Source organism: Tiliqua scincoides, chromosome 2 (genome assembly GCF_035046505.1).
Source record: "Tiliqua scincoides isolate rTilSci1 chromosome 2, rTilSci1.hap2, whole genome shotgun sequence".
Classification (NCBI taxonomy): Eukaryota; Metazoa; Chordata; class Lepidosauria; order Squamata; family Scincidae; genus Tiliqua; species Tiliqua scincoides.
Window position 1 is genome coordinate 148,912,841 of NC_089822.1, and position 12,837 is coordinate 148,925,677.

General features: G+C 46.6%; 1 protein-coding gene across 1 annotated transcript in view; it reads left to right on the top strand.

The window, feature by feature from the left end:
- KIF19 (kinesin family member 19) overlaps positions 1 to 12,837 on the top strand; it is a 32,532-nt gene that overhangs the window by 17,039 nt on the left and 2,656 nt on the right. Inside the window, exons 4-17 of the mRNA XM_066617008.1 lie at positions 144 to 231; positions 1,370 to 1,506; positions 3,249 to 3,374; positions 5,255 to 5,449; positions 6,407 to 6,553; positions 7,525 to 7,647; positions 8,530 to 8,677; positions 9,573 to 9,747; positions 10,174 to 10,372; positions 10,543 to 10,813; positions 11,265 to 11,386; positions 11,902 to 12,056; positions 12,245 to 12,353; positions 12,676 to 12,772. Coding sequence (XP_066473105.1) covers positions 144 to 231; positions 1,370 to 1,506; positions 3,249 to 3,374; positions 5,255 to 5,449; positions 6,407 to 6,553; positions 7,525 to 7,647; positions 8,530 to 8,677; positions 9,573 to 9,747; positions 10,174 to 10,372; positions 10,543 to 10,813; positions 11,265 to 11,386; positions 11,902 to 12,056; positions 12,245 to 12,353; positions 12,676 to 12,772 — 2,092 coding nt within the window. The remainder of the gene's footprint in view (positions 1 to 143; positions 232 to 1,369; positions 1,507 to 3,248; positions 3,375 to 5,254; positions 5,450 to 6,406; positions 6,554 to 7,524; positions 7,648 to 8,529; positions 8,678 to 9,572; positions 9,748 to 10,173; positions 10,373 to 10,542; positions 10,814 to 11,264; positions 11,387 to 11,901; positions 12,057 to 12,244; positions 12,354 to 12,675; positions 12,773 to 12,837) is intronic.

Sequence of the window (12,837 nt, forward strand, 5' to 3'; positions counted from 1 at the left end):
TGTTGGGCTGGCAGCAACAGTGTAGTTAAGCAGACAGTGGTGTTAGAGGAGAAGGCAGTGTTGCCCTCTGCTTCCTCATATGTAGAATATTTGTCTCAGTTGTTTCTGAGGTTATTTCTTCATGTATTCATCTCTCCTTGCAGGAAATGGTCTACCGTGCCACCACCAAAGGTCTCATTGAAGGTGTCATCTCTGGCTACAATGCAACGGTGTTTGCTTATGGCCCTACTGGTAAGAGAACAGGATCTGCTCTGGGTGAGAGAAGTCCATGGGGCACTCTTTCATCTTACCATGATTCTGTGTCAATCAGGCTGTAGTTGATACAGGTGTTGAGGCTTTAGCTCCAGAAGCAATTGAAAGCGCCGCAAAACTGCTTTCTTTGTGATGGGTGCCTGACTGTGTTCTCTGAGTCTGAGGCAGGTGGGGATCAAAGGAAGACATCCTTGGACCCAACACCTTGCTCGCTTTGTAGTCATGGTGGCATGTTGCTTTTTAACGCCTTGCTCTGCCCCATTGCTGACGAACTGAACTGCCTCTTGGCAGCAAGAGTAAACCTGAAACAAGAAACTGGAACAATAATACTTAACAATGCTGAGCATTCCAAGCACTTTGCATTTATTACCTTGTGGCAATACTTACAGCAACTTCTTAAGGTACATGAGTATTATTGTGGCTCACATAAATTATGTGAGTATATTTTGGGTCAGGTAGTAGTTTACATAAAGCCACCTAGCATAGTGAGTGAATTTGTGGCAAAGGTGAGATTTCAGTCTGCAATCCTATACTCGCTCACCTGGGAGTAAACCCTGTTAAGCTCAGTGGGACACTTTTGCACAGACATGCCTTGGACTGCATTATCACTCTCTTAGCCACAACACTTCGTTACTGCTCATAAATGCTCTTCCTCCACCCTTGAACAAATTCATATTCATATTACCCCCTATTCTGATTCCAGCAGAGCCACCAAATTCAACCCGCCCACATCTATTAAAAAAACAAAAAGCCCCCCTCCCCAGATAGCAGCCTATCTGAAAAAAAAAATGCATTTTTAACCTCCAGAGCCTGTCTTCATCATTTTTTCTATTCTGAACACAAAAGCAAGACGGTTAGACATCCAGAGAGCCATTTACTTAATATCCTTTGAACTGTGTATGGAATCTCTCTTAACCTGGGTCCACTGATGATTTTCACTGCACTAAAATTGACTTCTGTCAGATAGGGAGCAGTGGCAGCAGCATCGAGTTGGTCAAAGAGGCAACTGTGGTGAGGCAGAGTTGCAGTTTTGGGTGTGTGGGTCCACACCACCTCCACCACCACCAATGGAAAAAAACGTTATCTGTTTCCCAACCTACTCTTCTTTCAACCTTAGGCTGTGGAAAGACTTACACCATGCTTGGCACAGACAATGAACCTGGCATTTATGTGCGGACACTCAATGACCTCTTCCGTGCTATCGAGGAGACCAGCAATGACATGGAGTACAAAGTGTCCATGTCCTACTTGGAGGTGGGTCAGGGGTCATTTAAGGAGCAGGGAAGGCGTAATTAGTTGTCATGTCCCAGGGATGAAGAAGCATTGCTCACTGATGCAGTGTTTGGTTTCTCCCACCTACTGTGCACTCATCCACACAACCATTTTTGAGATGTTCCCAGATTGAGAGTTGTGCCCAAAATGGTTTCTTCTTTCTTGCATTCTTAAGATGTAAGCAGGGAAGCCATTGAGAGTGAGAATGAAGGTTGTCTTTATACATAAATATTGTCATAATGTGCAAAGAGATGTGCAAGTCTCATACACAGAGAGAAAGAGAGAGAGACAGGCAGACTTCCTTGGCAGATTTCCTGCCAGGAGCACCTCAGTTTCACATCTGCACATCAGCTACTTTCTTACCACTTTCATCTTAAAGATGTGAGTCAGAAAAACCTCCCTGGGAAGCTGCCTTCACAATAAAAACTCATCCCTGCTCCAAAGCTTGCTGTGGTTCATTGGTTCCTAACACCTTTCCTAAGTTTCCTTCCATCAGATGTCCCCTCCTTCCTTTCTGCCTTTATGACTGGTGTACACACCATACTGCATACTGATAATCACCTTGGCAACATACCAGGATTAAGGCTAGTTTAATATTGACACATTTGAGTGACTCAGAGCATCAAAACAGAGGTCAGGAGCAAGAGGTGGGGCAAAAATAATATCAAGGAATCTCCAATCTTTTCTTCCCCATGGAGGTGGGGGGTCCCCCCTTCATTTGCCCAACTGTGTCTCTATGTCCCATTGCCCAACTCTCAGCTGGCTCTGGGCATAGTTGCCATGGTTTTCTGGCATCTTGGATGTTTCAGCTGTCCCTTGCATGCCCCTGCCATGCACTGAATTTGGCCCAGATCAGCGTTTGCTGCCCAGTGCTTTTTAAGCATTTGCAGTGGCATGCCAAAAGCTGATCCGAGCTGAATTTAGTGTGTGGCAGGGTCATCTCCCCAATCATATCACTGCAGGTGAATGCAGCTTGAAGGCAGTCCCAACTGACTGAAGAACGTTATTGCTGCCACAGGTTGAAGTATAGTATGAAGAGAGTCTCAGTCTCACTTCCACCCATTGTGCCCCTGCACTTCCAAGAGGAAGATGGACTGCAAGATGATACATTCCCATTGCATCATCCTGAATTTTTCTTGGTACTGAACTGAACCGGTTGTCACTCTTTGCTACCAATATAGGGTCCTCACTACCGACAAGGAGAGAAGCATCCACAGAGAGTCACTGCCAATTGTGTCTTTCGATTTAGTGCCGGAAGTTCAAGCTGTGTCATTCTAATTTTTTGTCATATCTTTATGCTTAAGAAGAAACAACGGCTGTGACTCTAGCGAGGGCCCAGTTTATATTCTTGGGGAGACGATGTGGAGTTGATCTGAAGTTGTTTGGTGCTGTGACTCAAGATCTGGCTTCCTAGAGCCAGATCCTATTCTATAACACTGATCATATTCTATATATCATATTCTATAACACTGATCCAAGAATCCAGGTAAAGAATTCTAACAACAGAACTAAATGCAATACTATCAATCTATGAAAATAAGCAGATGCAGTAACAGCCAGTCCTGAGGAGCCTAACTAAAAGATACCCATTGAAATAAAGCTCACTTGTGGCCACTTAAAAATGTCTGACTAAGCCTCAGACAGGCAACCTGCTAAAAGATAGCCACACCAGCTGATACAGTTCTTCAACTATCTCCAGCACCTGCTCTTTTTCTCTTAACTAGATCTACAATGAAATGATCCGGGACTTGCTCAACCCTACCCTGGGCTACCTGGACCTTCGCGAGGACTCCAAGGGCATAATCCAAGTTGCTGGGATCACTGAGGTGTCCACCATCAATGCTAAAGAGGTAAGCTGTAATCAGTCAATTATAAAAGTGGAGAGGACCAGAGATCCTTTAATGTCACTGCTGTCAAATGCAAGCTAGTGATCCTAGCTCTGCAAGAGCTTGCCATAGCCTTGTATCTTTCAGTGCAGCTAGGTGGGGGTTGTTCTGGGTGAAGATTCAGCTCCGGCCCAGTGGATTTAACAAATTGGCAGCATTGGTTAGAGTCAACTAATGATCCATCTAGCCCAGCAGCTCCTGTGGGGTGACATGATTTACCTTTGTTGTCAGGGACGCTGTCAACTTAGCAGTCCCACTTTGCATCCTGGCTAATGGCCCACAGATAATCAGATCATCTTTTTTAACCCTTATATTAGTGTTTTGGTTGCTAGAGATTAGAGTGCTTTCAGACAACCTGATTGTTGTGTTGCTTATTGAAAGGTGAGACAGGTATTAGGCTGAGTTTATAAAGATGGTTCTTATTTGCATTTGGATTTAGAAGTTGAAGCAGAAGAGAAAAACATGGGCAAAGATGGTGCAAGGCATTCAGTCTTCTGTCCTGGGTATTGGTTGGTAGGAGAAAAATCAGCCTAATACTATTTGGCAACCAATACTACTGGGTCAAGGAACTTGGAAAATCTATTTGTTAAATTGCAGGTATAGGTTCTCTGACCTGGTTTCTCCCTGAATGAGGAAGTTCAGGGTCTGGTGTGTCTGAATTATATTGCCCTCACTAATGTTGAATGATGACAAACAGGAGTTTTGAATCCATTTATTAGAAAAATTACTGTCCACTGCACACATTGACTCCTTTACCTTCCCAGGCCATTACTCTTTTTCTTCTGCTCTTGGTTCCCCTAACCCCACTATCCTTTCTCATGAAGCTTACTCCCTGGATATCTCTTTTTGCCTCACTGCCATATCACCGTTCTGGTGCTCTTTCTCTACCTGAATTCCAGCTCCTATATTCCAAGAGATGGAGGTGGTTCTGGTTTGCAGAGAGAGTCACTAGTTTGGCAGGATACCACATTGAAAGAGCCAGCGTTAACATCAAAAGTGACTTGACTTTAAGAAACCTCTCACATGTTTGAATTCCTGCACTGTTAAAGCAAGGAAGAGCAAAGCTTCATCTTTGCAAAAGAAGACATGTTCCTATACTGAATGGTACATCTGAGTGAAAATTAGCAAAGCCAGAACCTGCTCTACCCCTCCCTAAAGTGTCACTGTTCACCCTAGGGAGAGAAAGAGTATATAGTCCTTGCATAAAAGGACTGAAGTCATACACAGTTCCCCAAATAAGGTGCACAAATATGAAAAGGTAGGTAAAGGTTCCCCCCGGCATTAAGTCGAGTCGTGTCCAACTCTAGGGTGGTGGTCATCTCCGTTTCTAAGCTGAAGCGCCGGCGTTTGTCCATAGACAGTTTCCATGATCATGTGGCCGGCATGACTACACGCCTAAGCACGTAGAACGTCATCACCTTCCCACTGAGATAGTACTTATTGATCTATTCGCATTTGTACATGCTTTCCAACTGCTAGGTTGGCAGGAGCTGGGACAAGCAACATGAGCTCGCCCTATCACACAGATTTGAACTGCCAACCTTGCGGTTAACAGGCTCATCTGCTCAGCAGTTTAACCCACTGTGCCACTGCATCCTTGTGTACAAATATATCTAACAGAATATATATCTTATATATATCTAAGAATATATCTTTCCTCATATGAACAGGGATCAAGAGGTTTGCAGACTAGAGTGAACCTGCTAGGGCTTCTTTTCTGTCTGTTGTGAATGAGAACAGAGTTGCCAGAGCTTAAGGAGACCTTCTCCTTTTTCTGCACCAAAGAACACTGGGTAGTTTTGACAAGCGTATTCTGTTCCCGAAGCTGCTTCTCTTCCATGCAGATAATGCAGCTGCTGATGAAGGGCAATAAGCAGCGGATGCAGGAGCCAACAGCAGCCAATCGGACTTCCTCCCGCTCCCATGCGGTGCTGCAGGTCACCGTGCGCCAGAAGAACCGCGTCAAGAATATCATGCAGGAGGTGCGAGTGGGCCGGCTCTTCATGATCGACTTAGCCGGCTCTGAGCGGGCCTCTCAGGTAGGAGAAGTCCTGGAACGGTCAACACACACCAGTGAAACTCTTGGGAGGGTGAGAAGGAGTAGTGAAGAGTGCGAACGTGATTGCTGAAAGCAGGGAAAGCTACATGTCAACACTGGGCCTCCACTGTGGTAGCCCTTGTGGCGCAATAGGGACTCGGTTTAACCCTGCCACCAACAAATACCCACGATTTCTTGTCTCAATGTCACTGAGAGAGGAATTAAAGTGAATACAGAAGTGCCAACTCCTCTTTAAGGACTGCCAGTATGGTGTTGGGCTGCGACTAAGATCTGAGTTCAAGCTCAGCCTGCTTGACCGTGGAGCTCCCTGCGGTACCCTGGAGCCAAGCACTATTTCCCAGACTAGCTTATCTGACAAAATTGTTGTAAAGTCTAAATGGGGTCATCCCTCTGAGTTCCTTGGAGGAAGGGCAGGATACAAAGGTGATTAAAAAATAACCATTCCCAATGCCCTTCAGTAAACATGACCTTCCTTGTGGGTAATCCTTCTAAGTAACTTGTGCAGAATAATCCATCTCCCCCCACCCCTAGCAGCTCTTTGTCCTTGTTCGTGGGCAAGCCACGTTGTCTGGACCCAAATCTGGAAGGGAAATTGCAAAGCCTTTGCCTCAGTCCTCTTGCACAGTTGCTGTCCTCCCCCTTTTCGACTGCCATGGTCTAATCCTGCCCCAGCTTTGAGTGTTTCATAATCTCATAACCTGATCATAATCTCCTCGCCCATGTTTCTGGTTTAACTTAACTCCAGTTTCTTTTGTGCCTGCCTCACAGGCAGTTCTTTCCTTCCTGTGGCTGTTGCTTTGCAGGCAAGAACAGACTGATGATGAGGGAAATAGTTTCCAACCCACTCTCGACATGACAACCCAGAAAAATAGCTCTGTGATCTTTGCCAGAACAATGGCTTCATTCTCATGTCCATCCTGCTGTCCTCCTCCCACAGACACAGAACCGTGGGCAGAGAATGAAGGAGGGAGCGCACATCAACCGCTCCCTGCTGGCCCTGGGCAACTGCATCAATGCTCTCAGCGACCGGGCAGGTGTCAAATACGTTAATTACCGGGACAGTAAGCTTACTCGTCTTCTAAAGGTAGGCACCCCAGTGGGCAAGAAGTGGGGCAGTCAGATGCTGTGGCAGGCAGAGCTGGTGGTCCCTTAAACATCAGGCCACACATTCTGTTCTTGTAGAGACAAACCACACTAGAGTGACAAAGGGTACTGTACCAATGTGTGTGACATGTAATCCTCCTAAGTGTGGATAAACAAAACTGGTAGTCCTGTGTGGAGCCCTTGCCCCATCCCTAGCATCTAGTACAATTTCCTCTTCTCCTGATGTACGTCTCCTCACTCCTGCTCAACATTATTGGCTGCTGACAGCAGGGAAGCACACAGTGTATCAGGACTGGAGGTAAGTGACACTAGACATTATAGAATGGCAGGTAGAAACTCGTCAAACTCAGCTGTGCTCCAGTCCTGTCTCCCCCGGAGGGCTTTCTGAAGCCTGCAGAGGCAGCACATGTCTGCCTGTTATCTCTGAGAGCCCCCCCCCCCCCAAAAGGTTTCCCCAGACTTCAGAATGACTTTTATGGCATAAAAACATCACTTCCCATTTCCTGGAAGTAGCGTTTTTTCAGCCAAAATGGCTATGCTATAGCCAGCAGAGGCAGCGGGCAGATGCATGCTGGCTTTGCGGACTTCAGTAAGCCCTCTGGAGGGCTCAGATGGGGCCAAGGCTGGCTCAGCACGGGTCTGGGGGATCCGCGTTGAGCCAAATCTGCAGACAGACATTCTGTGGATACAGAAGCCCCACTTGTATTTCTGTTACATGGAGAAGGTTGTTCCAAAAGACCTGATGAAAATGTCTAGTATAACATACCCCACTTCACTTCGCTGCCTGCTGCTTGCAGAGAAATACACCATATAATGTAAGCTAAGTTCTAACCCAAGTACACTTGTAATAGGAAGCAGGTGGCCCTGAGTGTAGACTGGATGGGATTGCAAGGTTGCAGGGCTACAGTGCCCCCTATGGCCTATATACTAAGCATTGCTCTCTTATCCCAGGACTCACTAGGTGGGAACAGTCGGACAGTGATGATTGCTCACATCAGCCCTGCCAGCAATGCCTTTGAGGAGTCACGGAGCACCCTGACCTATGCTGAGCGTGCCAAGAGTATCCGCACCACAGTAAGATCTATCAGGCCTTTCTCCATCCATTGTTCTGATTGTCTGTAATCCTGATCTCTCTTATGCTATGTATCAGTGTCAAGTCAATTTTTAAGTCTTCCTGTCCTGAGCATTCAAGCGTTCATGTTAGAAACTGAAATGCTTAAACTGTACTGGCACAGGTTTTTAGGGTATGTTTTATTTCAAACCATATTTACTCTATATTGGATGTCTCATTTCAGAACCCTGCAGCCATGTGTTTCCCAGGGGCATCTGGCTGGCCCACCTTGGAAACAGAGTACTGGGCCAAGTGGATTTTTGATTTGATCCAGTAGAGCTTATTATGACATAAGTTCCCCAAGTATTCCACATTTTTAAAAATCAAACAGCCTCATAATTGTTCCTCCTTTACAAAACCCTCTCCAAACTTCCATCAGGCCCTACTAACAGTCCAACTGCACTTTAACACCACCCTTGGGTTCTCCAGTATTTATTATTATTATTAATTATTAACAGTATTTATATACCGCTTTTCAACTAAAGTTCACAAAGCGGTTTACAGAGAAAAATCAAATAACTAAATGGCTCCCTGTCCCAAAAGGGCTCACAATCTAAAAAGATGCAAATGAATACCAGCAGACAACCACTAGAACAGACAGTGCTGGGGTGAGGTGGGCCAGTTACTCTCCCCCTGCTAAAAAAAAGGAGCACCCACTTGAAAAAGTGCCTCTTACCCAATTAGCAGGGGTTGATTTCCAGCCTCTTCCCATTTAATGGACATTCCCCAGCTTGCAAAGCTGGTGGGATGTCCCCGAGTTCTCCTATCACATTTGTCCATTTCAGGAACTCCATATTGGATGCTGCATGTTCTCCCAATACTTGTCTCCCTCTCTCTCTGGGCAGGTAAAGCGTAATCTTCTGAATGTCTCCTATCATATCGCCCAGTACACAAGTATCATTGCGGACCTACGCAGTGAGATTCAGCGGCTGCAGCGCAAGATTGAGCAACAAGAACCACGCCCACTGAGGCCTGACATTCGCAGTATTCAAGGTTAAAAAAAATGCCCTGTGCGGAGTGAGGCATGTCCTCACTTAAAGTTGTTCATAGGTTCTTGGAAACGTGTGGCAGCCATTGACCATGCAGCTGCTCGGGCCCTCAAGGTACCATACTATAGTGCACTATCTCTGAAGCCTTTTGGTCTTAATACACAGCACAACTACAGCCGTAAGGCTACAACTACAGCCATAAGGAGATCATCTTCTGTCTGTAGCTGGAGATCATCCACATGGAGATCATCAAGTTGACTTTTGCTAATTATATACATAAACAAGAGTTATGTTCTGACAGCATATTTCTGGTCACAAAAACATGACCAATTTTCTAAATAAGGACCCAAAACACTTCTAATATTAAACATGGAAATAAATGTGAGCTTCTCAGGCTGGAGAAAACCTACAGAGACCTGGGGAGACTGTTCAAGCTCCACACAGACAGTGGCCCCGGCTAGGAATTGATTTTTTTCCTCATCAATTTTATAACAAAATGACTTTGAATGAAATAACTTTAAGTGACGACTTGCTGTATATACATTTTCCGCAGTCTTCCTGTGGTGGTTCCATGCCTTCCAATATGGCACCTATGGAAAAATGAACTCTGTGTTTGGGGGTAGAGTGGGGCAGAAATGGGTATTTCCAGGTGCTATTTGAAGACTGTAGATCAGACAGTTTATGGTTCAGACTAGAAGAGATTCTGCTGCAGATTGGTTAGAGGGGTGGGTAGGTGGTTTTGGACAGGCGGGGTCTAGGTGGCTCAGTGCAGAGCATAGTGGAATGAGTTGAGGAGGCCTGTTGCATTCCTGTCACGTCAACATTTTGACTGGACTTCCTGCATCACTCAAGCACTTCTTCTCTCCCCCCCCCCGGCCCCTCTCCCCTGTGCCTCACAGCTGAAGTACAGCTCCATGGGAACCCCTTTGAGAGGCAGGAGATGGACCAGCTCCGAGAACAGTTGATCAGCACCTTCCGGGAGCAGATGGATGTGCGACGCCACCTCATGGAGTTGGAGAACAATTACATGGAGATCCAAATCGAGAGCTCCCGCCACCTACTCACAATTGCTGAGTAAGCATGGCACTTAGCAGGAACAGAGCAGATTCCTGTGTCCTTTGGGATGCCCAAATTCTCTGTCAGTCCGAACTGAGGGTCTATGCGCCAAACTACATATTACATGAAATGGTGTCTACTCAGTTTCATCTTTTGGTTTTTTGAAGAAAACAGGCTGAGGGAGACCCTGGTCTGGACTGGGACCATGACAGGATGAAAGGGTTAACTCCCCACCACCACCACCCACAGTACCAATCTGAATACCGCCTTCCCCTCCGTTGTGGGGTAATACTGGGCTACAGGGCTATACTGACATGTTTATTATCACGTATGGTATGTTCCACAATAAGGGTGGGATATCAGTGTAGCTAAGTATCCCTATTGCCAGTTCTTGGTCCTGATGCCCTCCCTCTACCTTTCTTCCCCTCTTTCCCACAACCCCAGCTGGGAGCAGGAGAAAGCACGTAGGGCCCAGAAGTGGCAAGAGGAGCAGAGGAAAGAGAGCTACAGCAAAGATGAAAGCGAGAAGGACTCTGACACCGGTGACGACCTGTCAGATGTGCCAGAGCCACAGGAAGTGACATTGGCTCGAGAACATATTGCTGCCCTCCTGGGAGAGCAGGATAAACTTCACAAGCAGAAGGTATCTGAGGCCACAGGGGCTGACTGCTATTGGTTGGCATGGGGGAAGGAAGGGTGCCAAGACTATGAGCATAAGAAAATTGCAGTATCGGAGGGGATGGAGTGGTCTGCTGCCTGCCAGAGTCTTAAAGCACAAATCCTGTGACAGTGTGCAATTATTTCCTGTGTCAGGCAGAGCTGGAGAGACGGTTCTGGGAAGTACGGCAACGTGGGCACAGGCTGGAGGAAGCCTTGCCATGGCGCATCAGCTCCGAAGAACAGCGGGAGGTTCTGAGCCTGCTGTGCAAGGTCCATGAGCTGGAAGTGGAGAACACAGCCATACAATCAGGTGCTCTGCTCAAAGACAACCTTATCCGGCACCAGGAGCGAACTGTGCGCCGCTTTGAGCGCCACCACAGCCTCTGCCACCGCATCATCCATGAACAAAGGCGAATCATTCACGGTATGGCCGCAGCTTCTGATCAGAGCAGACATAAAGATCTGCTATATTTGCGTTCCCTATCAGTCATACCCATGTTCTCCTCGTCGATACAGTTTAAAAGACAGAAGCTGCATTTCCAGTCCCTTGGACTGATTAGAGCTCAGTTTGTGTGCATGAATCGCTTTCTTTTGAATCTCTTCTTGAGATTCTTGCACTAAGAGCATAGCTACGATGAGATCCTTTTACATCAAAAATCTGTGGCATAATGTAGTTCTGTTCTCTTGTAACATGATACCTTAACTCAGGCTGATGATGTCATGGTATGGATGTTCCACACAAACTGTTCTTGCCTAATGCCCGTCTACGCTTTGGGGTTGTAAGGAGATCTCAGTTCCAAACAAACACTGAAACCTGTACAGAACATTTAATCCTGCAGTTCATAATGTTCTCCTGATCCCTCTCTCCCTGCCAGAGTCTCAACAGCCAGTGCCACCCCACCTGGAAGAATTGTATCAAGTCTACCTGCGTGAGCTGGAGGAAGGCAGCCTTGACCGTGTGGCAGCCATTGACCGTGCAGCTGCTCGGGCCCTCAAGGTACCATACTACAGTGCACTATCTTTGAAGCCTTTTGGTCTTAATACACAGCGCAACTCACTAGCTACAACTACAGCCATGAGGAGATCATCTTCTGGCTGTAGCTGGTGATCATCCACATGGAGATCATCAAGTTGACTTTTCCAGCCTATTTATCATCAGTGGAATTTAAACCATTGCACTTACAGTAGATAGCCATCCTCACTTCAGCTTTTATACACAGGCCTGCACAAGCTGCATTTCTGTAGAAATCTCATAAAGAAAGGACTGTAAATGTTAAGACCCAGAGAAACCAAAATGTTTGTTGAATCAGAAGGCAAAGTTTGGAGATAGAGCTCTTGGTTCCTGGTGCTTTAAATCATCAGTGCCATTGCCACTTTCCTACAGTAAAGTATCTTTTTGATTCAACAACCTCCGCCATGAACAACCACCTTCTCTGAGTGGAGAAGGCATGGCCCTGCAGTGATAGGCAAAGCGATGCAACTATCAGAGCATGTGTGCTGTTTGTGTTGCAGGAGACATCTGTGCCAAAACTCCCCCCACTCCCAGTGGAGAGTATTGTGGACTCTGACCAAGACAGTGTAAGGACTCTGGGCTCTGAGTATCAGCAGCCACAAAGGCGGGATTCTCGGAAGGACATTCTCCCACCCCTTGTTCCAGAGACAGACAGGTAAGATCTACCTCAAACAAGTGTGAGTTGTGGGTTGCAGAAGGGTCAGTTAGGACAAGGGTGGGAAAAGGGTCAAATAGGGGAAATGAAGTGGTAGCAAAAGGACTGAGCATCCCTCCCCTACATATTCCCCCTATAAATCCTGCTCTTCTCTAGTGTTAATAAGTTATCTTGCTTTCTCTTTTCAGCAGTGAAGCAAGTCAAGTGTTCAAGGCCAGTCCACGGGCCAGGCAGATCAAGAATTCGGCAGTAGTGACCCCACCTCCCATCCATGTCAACGGCATGGTCAGCCAAGAGGTGTGAGCAGCAATAGGGAAGGGAGAGGCTTGATAGGGTTGTGACTGGCCTCCATTGTGAGATTGTATGGGCTTTTGTCCATATGTGAGGGAGTGTTATGTAGTGGACAAGAATCAGCATGCTAAGCTGAAAGAGGAGGAGCTTCAGCCAGGGCAAGCAGCAAGAGTGTTGATGAGAATCCCAATATTATTTACCCATACATGCACTGGTTATGCGATTTGGTGCCATGGGGAGAAGGGAGGGTATGTGTAGACAATGGGAGGGGAGTCCATTGTTTGAGGGAAGTTCTTCTATTGACCTGCTTTTCCCTCTCTCTCCACAGCATGCACCCCGGGAGAGTCTGGTTAGCCTGAGCAGCCAACGAAATTCATCTCCTGATAGCAGCGATCACTGCTCTGAGGGCATCCTAAGACGTGGAGGTAACTAACCCAGACAATTAAGAGTTAAAGGTTTTCCTATGCCGTCCTCTGTCTGCTCTCAATCA